This window comes from Microtus oregoni, unplaced genomic scaffold, assembly GCF_018167655.1.
Source record: "Microtus oregoni isolate MIOR12 unplaced genomic scaffold, Mior012 000021F_ref0000039, whole genome shotgun sequence".
In the NCBI taxonomy this organism is placed as follows: Eukaryota; Metazoa; Chordata; class Mammalia; order Rodentia; family Cricetidae; genus Microtus; species Microtus oregoni.
In genome coordinates, this window is record NW_024543080.1 from 23,368,768 (window position 1) to 23,381,737 (window position 12,970).

The window sequence follows — 12,970 nt, forward strand, 5'->3', positions numbered from 1 at the left end:
CAGACTATCTAACAAAACTTTTAGTAATGAGAAACTTCTGCTCAAGTTGTTGGTCAAAACATCTCAAGTCATTCCCCAAAGCTGTATAGATTATTGCTGTTGTCCATGATTGCCCCACAATGGTTGGAAGTAAGCCCTGATTGCTGAAGACACTGTGTATTGCAGACCCAGGACTCAGAAGATTTCCACTTATTCTAACCTGAAAGCCTCCTTCCTCAGCACTAACTCCCACAGTACCAGAATGGACTGTGTAGGCTGCCCAGGGAGGGAAGCATCAATAGTCTTATCCAGCTGTGACTCCAATAGACTGTAGTTATGATCAAATAGCAAGATATCCCTAAACATGCGCCAAAGGCCTTCATGTTCTGATGGTAACCAAGGGCGGTGTATTTGGGCATCGATATCAATAGAAGTGCTAACTTGCAAGGAGAAAAGAAATCTTTCAGGGTCTCACCCATAGACAACTGTACCCCTCCCAGGGATGTGCCTACTGATTAGTTCTCAAACACAAAGTGGTCAGTTCTATAATCAGATGCACACAATCCACACAAAACAGCTTCAGCCAATGGTATTTATATATTGATGTATTTATATACAGGCAACAACAATAATCCAAAGAGGCTGTCAGTAGGAAGGAGTGAACAGGGAACTCAGGAGGTGGTAGAGAGAAGGGACATGCGAGTGGTTGGAGGAAGAACTTAGGAAAGCAATGCAATTATAATTTAATTAAATACGTTTTAATGAAGAAAAGAGTGCTGACAACACGCCACCTCTCTGAGAATCCTCTCTCGGTGAGAAGCAAACCACGGATGTCATACACTGAGGTTCTTCGATTCTGAGCTGATCAGATTTCAGTGTTTGGGAGCTATTTAGGTCACTCTAAAATGACTTTTCTGTCTCAGTTAATTAAAAACTTAAACTCTCTTGAATTGAATGCAGAACAAGCAGCATGACATAGGCTTGCTGCTAATGATGTCACCCACAGCGGGTGACGGGCAGGCAGGAGAGGTGGATTAAGGAGCACTGGTGAGAACCCGCAGCTAGCTCACCCTGAGCAAAGACAGGTTCTGTTACATCGGAAGAACCTTACAACTCAAACTGTGGACTTTGAAACATTGAACATCAGCCACATCTTAAAGGTGTTCAAAATCCAGCTTCCTGGACCCTGTGCACCTGTTCCGAGCCATGTCTGAGTTTTAATCATCGCCATGTACATGCGACTCCTGACAACGATCAGCCAGGAGCTAACAGACAAGTTTTCATTTCCTGCTCTGGGAGTTAGAAGGTAGCAGCAGGCAAGTCATGGCTCTGTTCAGTGAATAATTTTTTCTTTCCAAGAAACTGTAGATCAATATAATATAAGACGTGGAGATACAATCAATTTGGAATCAATGCAGTTACATTGTGAGAGCCCGGTGGGCAATCTCCCTTCCTAAGTAATCCACAATCTAATGAGTACAGTTAGCACTGATAGGAGAAGGATGAAACTGGAGCAGCTGGTCTTACCTCTGCATTTGAAACAGATTATGATTAATTTCAGGTTGGTACAGTGTTCCTACAAAGCCTATAATGATATATTTATTCAGGTGTAAACTTTTGCTAGCCCCGCCCCCCTTACGTGATAAAAAATGTCACTGTCATGGCTAGTGCCCACACTTCTGTCTCCATAGTAATTTTATTATATAAACAATGCCTCAATTTTCAAATTTATACTAATATGTCTTGTAATATAGATATTTAAAATAGAGCAACGTCCTAGAACAGGTTAATTTTCATGTACATTTGTATGGATGTAGACATGCTTGCGGGTGTGCACACTAGGCACTGTCTACATGCTCTTTGAGGATATCTCACTGGTCCAGGGTTCATCAAGTAATCTAGACTGGCTAGACAGCAAACCCTGGGGATTTGCCTGTTTCGACATCTTCAGCAGTGGGATTATAAGCACTACATCATTGCTCTGAACATTTTTTTTTTTTAAAGTGGGATCTAGACATTGGCCTTGGGTCCTTAGGCTTGCAATGCCAGTGCTTTACTGATGGAACTAGACTCAGCTGCTTGACTTCTTAATATATAAATATGGACTATCTATCTGTTTGAAGCGCAGGGTCCATTGTGCAACGCGGTCCACCTGTCAATCTGTTTCACAGCGTGCACTTTTGAAGACAGAGAAAATGGAGGTTTCTGTTAGCTGCCATAAGGTAAAGAAGAACTTAAATGCTTCCCTTTGATCATGTCAGTCATTCCTTTCTCTGGACATCACGCTGTTCTTTACTGAAACTTCTCGAGTTTCTATGTTTCCATTCTGCTTCCCATTTAGAGACTCTTATCAGAGGATAGTGTGAAAAATAAAAAGGTAGAAAAAAAACCCCAAACCGTGATGGTCTGGGAAGCTTACAGAACTCATGCCAGGACTTGCCTTTCATGATTCTTGGCCCTGGACTGTGTGGGGAAAATGGTCCCTATATTTTAAAAAATTTCTATTTTAATATCTTTGTTCTTAAAAATAAAATAAAGCAATTTAACTATGGAAGTTGATACATAAATGAAAACTATATACATATACAAATACATACATATATGTATATATATTTCCTTCTAGACATGGGTCACAGAATGATCCAAGTGAAGACCATGCATGAGAACACATTTATTTCCAAGCTCGTAGATGTTTGTTCATGTGCATACTTCCGAGTAGAGTGAAATTTGAAACTCTAGGACTGTTGAAGTAGACAGGCCCAGAACGACACAGATGTGGGGACTCTATTTGTAGTCATGTGGGAGAAAAGGGGTTTCTGATAATTGTGATACATTTTACTTATAGTAGTTACCTGGGAAAATAATGTTGATTACTAAAATAGATCACTATTCGGTTTCTTTAGCAAGAAGGTCATAAAAGAACAGCCCATGTAAGAATTGAACTGGGGCAAGTTCAGTGACCTTGCCAGACGTCTGCTCTCTTCCTAAACAGAGTAGCCCCAAAGGTCATCAGTGTAGTTAGACAGCCAGGGGGAAGGACTTTTGAGGGCAGAGGTTTTTCCTAAGATACTATAGTATTAAGTCTTAGCTGAACAAGTCAGAGTGAGGTCAGGCCCCATTAATAATATTATGGTTTTGAGATGTAGTGAGTTACTGTCTTGATGCACTGAGCACCTTTATGTAACAAGAACTCAATGGGATATCTTTGTAAAGTATCTAATCAATAATATTAGTTACCATTATTACCACAAGTTTGAATCCCAAGTGAATTGAATCCCTCAGTCAGCAAAGGCTCCTAATTTTAGATGAATAGATTGACACCATAAAATATGTTTTTAAAGTCGGGCAGTGGAGGCACACACTTTTGATCCCAGCACTCAGGAAGCAGAGACAGGCCAATCTCTGAGTCTGAGGTCAGCCTAGTCTACAGAGTGACTTCCAGGATAACCAGGGATGTTACACAAAGAAACCCTGTCTCAATCCCCAAATGTCTTTAATTAATTTCTGTAATGTTTAGATAATATGGATAATATTGTGCTGTTGTGCACTTTTATTGTGATAGGATGCTAGTAGCAAAATGGCCAACTCTTATTTTTTATTTGAAAGTTGTTTTTTCAATTGACATTCCCACCACAGTTCCTCCCCATCACCTCCCCCTGTTCTGGCCCCTCACCTTCCCCCACCCATCCCCCATCTACTTCTCAGAAGAATAAAGATTTTCATGGGGAGTCAACAGAGTCTTGCATATCAAGTTGAGGCAGGAACAAGCCACTTCCCCTGTATCTACTTTGCTGAGCAAGGTATCCCTCCAGAGGGATACCTTGAGCTCCAGAAAGCCAGTTAATACACTGGGGATAAAACCTGGTACTACTGCCTGCCAGTGGTCCCACAGACTGCCTAAGCCACAGAACTGTCACCCACGTTTAGAGGGCCTAATGCAGGTTCCCCCGCTGTCAATTCAGAGTCAGTGAGCTCCCACTAACTCGGGTCATCTATCTCTGTGATCAACCCTTCTAATAATGAAAAGAAACTTTCAGAAACTGAAATACGTCAAATAACTATCATCACCAATCTATGCAGAAACTTTCCCATGTACGGGAAATAAATTGTCTATAAGGTTAGCTTGAATATCTGTGAGGCTAGCTTTAGAGTCAAATTGACTACAAAATTAGTTTTTATAAATGGCACTCTATTTCTCCACTGAATTTTATTTTAAATTGCAAAAGAGACTTTGGAGGGAGAAAAGGAGCAGGAGGAGGAAGGGTCTGGGAAGGAGAGATGGAGAAGGATAAAGGGAAAGAAAGAGAGGGAGAGAGAGATTTTATATTTTCAAGGAAGCAGGCTGGATAAAGAAATAAATTAATTCAGAAAAATTCCCCATCCTCTCTACAACTACTCCTTCTGCTCATCAAAAAAAGCTACTAAAATTCATTAACATTTCTATAAACATAAATTTGAAATATTCATTTTCATTAAGCACTCTACTGAATATGACAAAATCAAATTTATCTAAGGAGATATCTAAGGCTGCTAATTTCCTTGACAATGGGGACATAAAGCAAGGGAAACTATGAATCATTCATGAGGATCAATTTGCTTCTCTTATTTTTTGGTGTTTAATAACTATGAATAGAAAGGATGCAGTATATTGTAGATGCTATTTTTAAATTATCTTAGATCTAAATTAATGATTTAACAGGAAGGGATAAAATAAGAATGGTTTTAAGGCTTTTGCTTTTAAGCATCACATATTTCATATTTTCCTTGTATTTATACGTCCGTGTATTCATAACATTTTTTTCCTATGTTCAACTTTGCTTTATATATCAGAAACACTTCAATACTAATATTATTTAGGCAGGTGCCTAAAGCAATTTATTGGTGAAATAATGAAATTGAATAAACTCCAAGAGTTCTAGTCTGGAGGTTGAAAGAGACCCTGAAGTTTGTAAAATGAAACTTGTCTCCTACTGAGAAATCTCTTCTGCATTATTAACTGTAGGTGGCCATTTTCAATTAATTGACGTGTCTCCACAGGGAAAGAAGTTTTTCTTCTTAGGCAGAAAGTTATTTCATGACTATCCACTGCTACTTATTTGCAAATGACTGAACACTGCCTGAGCCATGTGGGTTCATAACTCATGGCATGCTCGTTGAATTCACTTGGATGCCTCTATCCTGGCATTCTAGCTTGGTTTTAGGCATAAACTTGACTGGACCATGCAGTGGCTATGACATATGACCAGTCTTCTGGATGTTCCTGTAAGGTTATTCACTTACATCAGTAGAATGAGGAAAGCAGGTTGGCTTTCGGATGGGATCGGACCTCTTCCAAACCTACCTAAAGGTTTAGATAGAAAACACACTGACTCCTCTCTGAGTGAGAGAATTTCTCCTGCTGCCTTCAAACTAAGATGTCAACTTTGTTTGTGCATTTGGACTTGACTGGAAACTCTGGCTTTAACTGGGTCTCTGGTCAGTTGGCTTTGTAGTTAAACTATACCATTGACTCTGTTGGTTCTCAGGTATTTGTATTAGGATCGGGACCATTAGCTCTCCAGGTGCTGACTCTTCCCATAGAACTCAGGGCTTGTCAGCCCCCATAAGAGCATGGCCCAAATTTTTTATGATTACTCTCTGTATCTCTGTATGTGTTGTGGTCCCTGTCTCTCCTCTATGGACTTTATTTTCCTGTTAAACCACAATTTGTCACACAACCTTGAAGCTATGTTTTGTCTCCTGTATCATAGTGCTTAAAATATTCAGAAATGGCTCTCTGAGCTCTCTAAATATTTCTTTTCATGTCCTTGTTTTCTCATTCTAAATTAGATGTTCTTAATATAGCTTTAAAACTTAGGTGACACTCATGATACTTTTATAGACTTGCTTAGGTCTGATGTTTGGACCATGATTATTTTGACTTTTTTTCCAGTTATTATCAAATTACATAAATAAAACTTAGCACTTCAATTCTGCAAACCTCATACTTTTTGAGACCATTTTATAGTAGGATAAATTTGTGGATACATTATTTTTAACCAGTCATTTTGGTGCCTGTAAAACTTTATTTCATAAAATTTATTTTATAATCAAACATGGTTATGGGTTAGAATGATGTATACACATTGTTACAGAAAAGCATTTGAGTAGAATGGTAGTACTTTAAGACTAACAGACCGAGTGAATGGTCCATTAAATTTAGTTCATGGGGAGAGTGCTTTATTATATACTTCTAAGAAAATAGCCAGATATCACCAAACTTTCCTATTGCTTATTGACTTCATGGCAGTTTATATAGGAGATGTGTAGACAGTTTGTGGATTATGATAAAGCAAACTCATAGGATTTCATAATGTTTACTTGTTTGTTTGTTTGTTTACTTATTTATTGGTTTGTTTGAGACAGGGTTTCTCTGTGTAGCTTTGGAGCCTGTCCTGGAACTTGCTTTATAGATCAGGATGGCCTCAAACTCACAGAGATCCATCTGCCTCTGCCTTCTACATGCTGGGATTAAAGCTGTGCTCCACCACTGCCCAGCCAAGTTTATTTTTAAAGACATCAAAGCATTAGGCTTTCTTCTATCTTGCTGTTGAATGACACATTTATAATCATTTTTGAGGTAGTTTAAGATACAAAAATGAAATTGTACAAAGGAAGGATGCTGGATTGCATGTACAAAGCTGTGCTTTAACTCTTATCTGAGAAGTTAAAACTATTCTTATTTTTGAAAATTAAAGCAACTCAACAAGTCTGGAAGGATTACTTATAGCATATATTATCCCCCACATATTTCTTATCGGAAATTAGTCTTGGTTTTAATGAGTGGATAGTGGACATGCAATGAAGCCTCTCCTCTTACTTTATAATCAGCATGGTGAAGAATCAGTAAACTTGGTAACAAAAAAGTACAAAGGTGTTACATTCTTATTTTAGCCCTTTGGGTAGGTGGAAATGCTAAAGCTAGTAGAACAAACTATGCAACTTATAAACAGCAGAGATTAATACCTCAAAGTTTTGACAGTTCTGTCCTGGGGGAGGTACAAAATGAAGGTGTTGATTAAACTCTTAGTGTCTGGTAAGGGTCCATTATCTCTTTCATAGATGGTATCTTCTGGCTGTGATCTAATATAGTTAGTGGAAGGGACAAGCGACTCTAGGAAATACCTTCATTAAAGAGAGCCACACTCCCTAGCCCAACTTTATCATTACAACACTCTGATGAGTAGGTTACAGTATGAATTTAGGGAGATGTAAACATTTAGAACACATTATCATCGTCGTCGTCATCATCATCATCATCAACAACAACAACAACAACAACAATAGCCACCGATTACAGCATTTTGAAAGAACCAGGGCTTCTTTGAATTGAAACATTCCATCTTGGAGGGAGACTCTTTAATATTCAGAAAGGAAACAAAACCTACAAAGCTTGGGATGTAAACTAAATTCACAAGTCTCAGCAAAGTGTGACAACTACAAGATTGACAAGGACCCTTCCCAAGTTTACATAAGCAGTAACAAATGCTGAGATGTGGCACTGAACAGCTGTGTTGCCTAAAAATGATCATGCAGAAAGCTCCAGGGATGCTTGCTCTTGTGAGTCATCACCCATGCTGGGGTGAGCTTCTCAATGATGATCTGTAATTTAATCCTCACATTACTCTATAAGTAACTTCAATCAAGTCACCGAATATTTACACCGAATTTGGATGGACTTGTTTCTTTGGTCTGCCATTGGTGCCCTATCTAGAGTGAATAGATGCTGCTTACATCTTTCCAGGAAAAGTCAAGCAATATCCTTACACAGGTTATAAAAGCACTAAGCAATCACTAGTGAGGAGGGAACTTTTTAGCCAGCAGAACTGCCTACAAGTTGTATAGGGAGCTCCACTGATTCTGGTTTCATGAATTGTTACCCATTCTGGGGTATGCTTTTCACTGCTCAGTTCCCTTAGACTCACTCTAAGTAACCCAAAAATACTTAGTTTAACAAGGTAGACGTGGGTGGACTCATTTCTTTGGTCTGCCGTAGGGTACCCTTTGTGAAGAGAACAGACATTTCTTCATGTGTTCCCACCCAAAAGAGGTGTTGCTCAGGATGGGGAAGAATAAGAAGGGTTGTATGTGGTGACCACACAGATTTTAGACTTGACATTGGTTTCTACTTCTTTGAATGCCATAAGAGGTGACACATTATGTTGAAAGTGAGAGGAAGAGGTGAAAGGTTTTCATTAATCTTGCTAAAGAAAGTGGGAAAAGCCATCCACGTATTTCTCCATGATTTTTATACTAAGACCTACATGTATTTCCGCAAGGCCTGTAGTTATCCAACCATCATATGATAGATTTATTGATTTTGAATTCCAAATCCTCGTTATACTAAATTCTTTGATTGATTTTTCTATATGCCATTGCTTCATTTTATGGCATCCGAGGCTATCAAGCTATTACTCTGCTCCAAATTCAAGTAAATTTTCAGTTTAACAAGACTTTATGGCCTTTGCAATTTTAGTTGATTAGCTGGCATTAAAAATAAGCCAAATGTCTTTAATTTGTCTCAAAGGACTTACCCATGGAAAACATTTTCCCAGTCTTAATGAGATACACATACGAACTAGTAAATTTTGTAATGTAGGCAATGTTTCCACTCAGTTGGTCACAGAAAAGTTTGATTGGCTCAGTCTTGTTTTGAGTAATGTCTATTTTATCCTTCTCATAATCTAACCGATATTAGATCCATTAAAGCTGAGCTGTAGTCCAATACAATGTCAGTTGAGGACAATCTGTTTCATAAATCATACATTTAGTTATGGAGTGTTAAAAATATGAAGGAATAACCAGTTTACTTTGTATTTATCTAGGAAAAAAAAGCAAAGCAAGTAAGTGCCAGCAGGTAAATGTTGGCTTAATTATTTTTGGTATATTTTTCTGTACCACATAATGGTTTTTTATTCTTAAGATTTTATTCTTAAGATTACATTCATTAAATCGGTTGTTCAATTGCTAAGATGAAAAGTATTTTAAACACACTGTTGAGCTAAGTAATACCAAGACTTCTGGGTAAGTTTGTACATATGCATATTTTTCCCCCCTAAGGAATCAGGGCCTGCTTGGTTTGCTGAATCTACAAAATACCCCTCACCCCCTTCAACTGTAAATATTAGGCATGTGACTTAGGAGCTGAATTCTGCTTCAGCTTCTAGGATAGGTTCTGACCTGTAGCAGAGATGATATTGGGAGATCTAGACCTATTTTGCCTAATATAGGATTCCTGGCCCTGCAGAGAGCTGCTGCACCACTAGTCATGGAGCCTCTGCCCCCTTCCTCATCTGTTGATTGCAGAGGTCTGTGGGAGTAGAGCTGGGCTTGGAAACATAACTGGGCTTGGCTCCCCATCCATCCCATCTAATCGTAATTCTTGCCTTTGGTTATCTTAGTATCCAAGATACTGTATCTCTCAGAGGTGGTCACAGGCGTTTATCACATGATGTCACATGCTACTGTGTTGTTAGTTTAACACACAGAAGGCAATGGGTTGGTAGTTCTTATTTGGTTTTTAATTTTTATTATGTTTCTGCCTCCATAGAGCTTTTCAAGGCAATATTTAATATCTGCTTTATGCTTTGTTTTGGTCATTAAATAGTGTAATGAGTGGATTGAAAGGTTGCATACACAAAGTAATTTGTCATCTTAAGAAAAATGTCAATCCACAACACACTATGAAATTGTAGGAAAACTCACTGTACATTGTAAAAAATGTGAATTTGGGGAGAATATGTTGGTAATTCTTAGTACGGAATTGTTTAAAATACTTTGCAAAATTTATTGCCCTTTAACCAAACAATGAAAACCAAGGACTTTAGAATGTTAAGACAATTTTAGATTACTTTCCAAAGGAAGCCAATGTTTAAGAAAATCACAAAATCAATGGGCAAATAGCCAAAGGTGAACGGTAACCCATTATCCGTCATCAGCCAATCAGCTGCCGGTCTTTTTCTACTCCAATTTCAAACATAATGATTTATCTGCTGAACAAAAGCTCTGTTTTATTTATAAACTATTATCAGTCATTAATTAATGATCATGGTTATGTTTCCAATTTTGTCATTTTGTCATTTAAATCAAGTCACTGCTAACTCTTTAATAAATAATACCCTTTGATATTTACTGTGTTCTTTATGACCTTTAAAATAAAAAAATAATTGAAGAGCATTTCTGAATTTTCTTATTTATTTCATTGGTAGTAGGTTGATGGCTATATCTAAATTTATTGTCTCTGTAGGATCAGTTTTATTTATGTACAACGAGACTAGTAAGTTTATGTAGCTGCTTAACAGTGCAGTAGAGAAACACATTAATTTTTCAATAATACGGCTAGAAGGTTTTCATTTCCCTTTCCTTCTTGACATTTAGCTCTAGAAAGTACTTTAGACTCCCAAAATACACACCTGCTGACTTTTCACGTTTCAGTAAGTTACAGAGTTAACTCCTGCATCTTTTTTGTAACTCTCAAAACAAATAAATGGCATTTTCACAATGAATGGACTCAAGGGCCTGGAGGTTGATGGCTGAGAAACGATGACTCAAGGGTAGCTTGTCAGGTTGGATCTTAGTGATGAAAGTGTTCATCTCCTTAATACAATAGTCAATGAAAAACAGCCTTAGAGCACAGACCAAAATCAGCCCATAGACGGGAAAAACATGAACAATCTGACCTAAAGCATAAGCCCACTGAGGTATCACTTATTGTTGTATATTTTTCAATAGTAGAAAACACACTATCCACATAACACTGCACCACAGTGTATTTCTGAACGACCATTCCCAGTCTTCCAGGTTAAAAGGTAAGGAAACAATTTCTTCTTCTTTTTTTTTCCTAATGAAGCTTAAGAAGGTTATGAAGGAAGATGAAAAAAATATGAGTTTATAAATTTATGAATTACAGTAAGTGGGCTTTCCTTAATATCCAAAAGATAATGCCACTGAAATGATTCTATGGCCACCAATACGAGGAAAATTCCACTGATTGTGAAGACTTGAAAAGATGACAGCTAAAAATATCCTAGTGCCAATTAGCTCAAAGAAAGGTTAACTTTAATTGTGTCAAGCCAAACATCCCTCTTTCTCATCCCCTATGCAAGTAACTCACAACTTTCAATCTCCAGGGTGCAGTTTTGCTCATCCAGAGGGTACCTTCGAAGATCCATCATGCATGCTGCGGTGGTTGTAATCCTACAGGGTGAGAAAAAAAGAAAGACATGGCATAAGTGGGGACCTGTCATGGACACACAGAGACCTAACAACAAACAAGTGTAAATTAAAAAAAAAATTAGTGGTGAAATTTTATTTCTAAGCTTCCTAGCCTCAAACCATTTTTACCAGACGGCAGACTGTTTAGAAGCTCCTAAGAGACTACCATAAATAATTACATAGCAGAGTAAATAAGCCGAGTAAAGCTAGAACTGGATAAAATTCTAGAGAGCTGTACCTTCTAGAAGAAATGAAATATGTGAACATCTGATGACTTAGAGGTTAAATAAGTAATCAAAAACTTTAACAGAAAGGAACCCAGGCCATATGACTTCGTTGGTGGATTTCGCAAGTACTCAAAGAGACAGCTGTACTAAATCTTCTCAATTTCTACCAAAAATGAGAAGAGCTCGCCTATCCTCCTGTAACCTTGGTGGACCTCTGAAACACTGCTTTATACAATAGAGAAAGGACCAAGATGTGAGTGACCAGCCACCCAACAGAACACCCCACTCTCTAGGCCCTCCATAGTGGGGCAAAACCCTGGCCCCTCCCCTACCTGCCTCAGCTTATATAGACAGCCAGCAGGAGAGTTTCCTGCTGAAAAAACCAAGGGAGAGGACCAAGAGAGGAACTCTAAAAACTCTAAAGCGCAAGCGTGACTGCACAGAGTGGTCAAGAGAGTGAACCAGGAGAAAAGACCAAGAGAGCAGGCTAAGAGAGACCTCAGTGGCTCTCTGAGACACAGACATTGGCAGTATAGAGCAGACAAAGAACAATTCCCAAAGACTCAGACAGCCACTGGAAGGATTAGACCAAGACACAAAGAGACTGCTGGAATTAATTGAAGGAAAAAATGGTAGGGTAGATGGCAAAGAGGAGGGAAGAAGGGGAATGGGGAGGAGAACTTGAGGGAATGGGATAGTCAAAATAGAGGAAGGACAGAGATGAGAGTAAGGAAAGAGATATCTTGATTATCTTAAATATCACCATAGAACCTTCATTCAGCAACTGATGGAAACAGAGGTAGAGACCCGCATTAGAGTATTGGACTGAGTTCCCAAAGTCCAGTTAAGGAGTGGGAGGAGAAGATGAGCAAAGTGGTCAAGACCATGATGGGTTCACCTACTGAAACAGTCCACATGAGCTAATGGGAACTCACCAACATCAGCCAGACTGGGAAGGAACAAGCATAGGACTAAACTAGTCCCTCTGAATGTGGTTGACAGTTGCATGGCTGGGTAGTTTGAGGGGCCACTAACAGTGGCACCAGGATTTATCCCTGCTGTTTGTACTGGCTTTTTGGGAACCTGTAATCTTTGGATGGATACTTTGCTCAACCTAGATATGGTAGGAAGGACCTTGCACCTTTCACAAAGCAATGTGCCTTACCCTATCTGAGGAGTGAATGAGGGGGGAGTATGTGGAGGAAATGGGAGAAGAGGAGGGAGAGGGAACTTGGATTGGGTATGTATAATGAAAAACAGAGTTTGCTTACTTTTTTAAAAAAATAAAAAAAATATGAGAAGAGTACACACCCCAGAATAGATTTTATGAGGTACACACCCCTTTGGGTGATTCCAAAACCACCCAAAGACAATAGTGGAACAAAAGAAAACATTAGGATGTATTCCTTATACATATTAAATTTAATATAAAAATCCCTGTACTGAAACACTGAGTTTAACATTCTGTTAAAATAATCAGATCTTCATTACAGACTTTACTATGGGGCTGT

General features: G+C 38.5%; 1 protein-coding gene across 3 annotated transcripts in view; it reads right to left on the minus strand.

Moving 5' to 3' along the window:
* Gabrb1 (gamma-aminobutyric acid type A receptor subunit beta1) overlaps nucleotides 1-12,970 on the minus strand; it is a 381,088-nt gene that overhangs the window by 88,914 nt on the left and 279,204 nt on the right. For all 3 annotated transcript variants that reach the window (XR_005976095.1, XM_041671140.1, XM_041671139.1), the window contains exon 5: nucleotides 11,132-11,214. Coding sequence is in view for 2 of the 3 variants with exons in the window: in XM_041671140.1 (XP_041527074.1) it covers nucleotides 11,132-11,214 (83 nt within the window). In the remaining variant the exon portion in view is untranslated. The remainder of the gene's footprint in view (nucleotides 1-11,131; nucleotides 11,215-12,970) is intronic.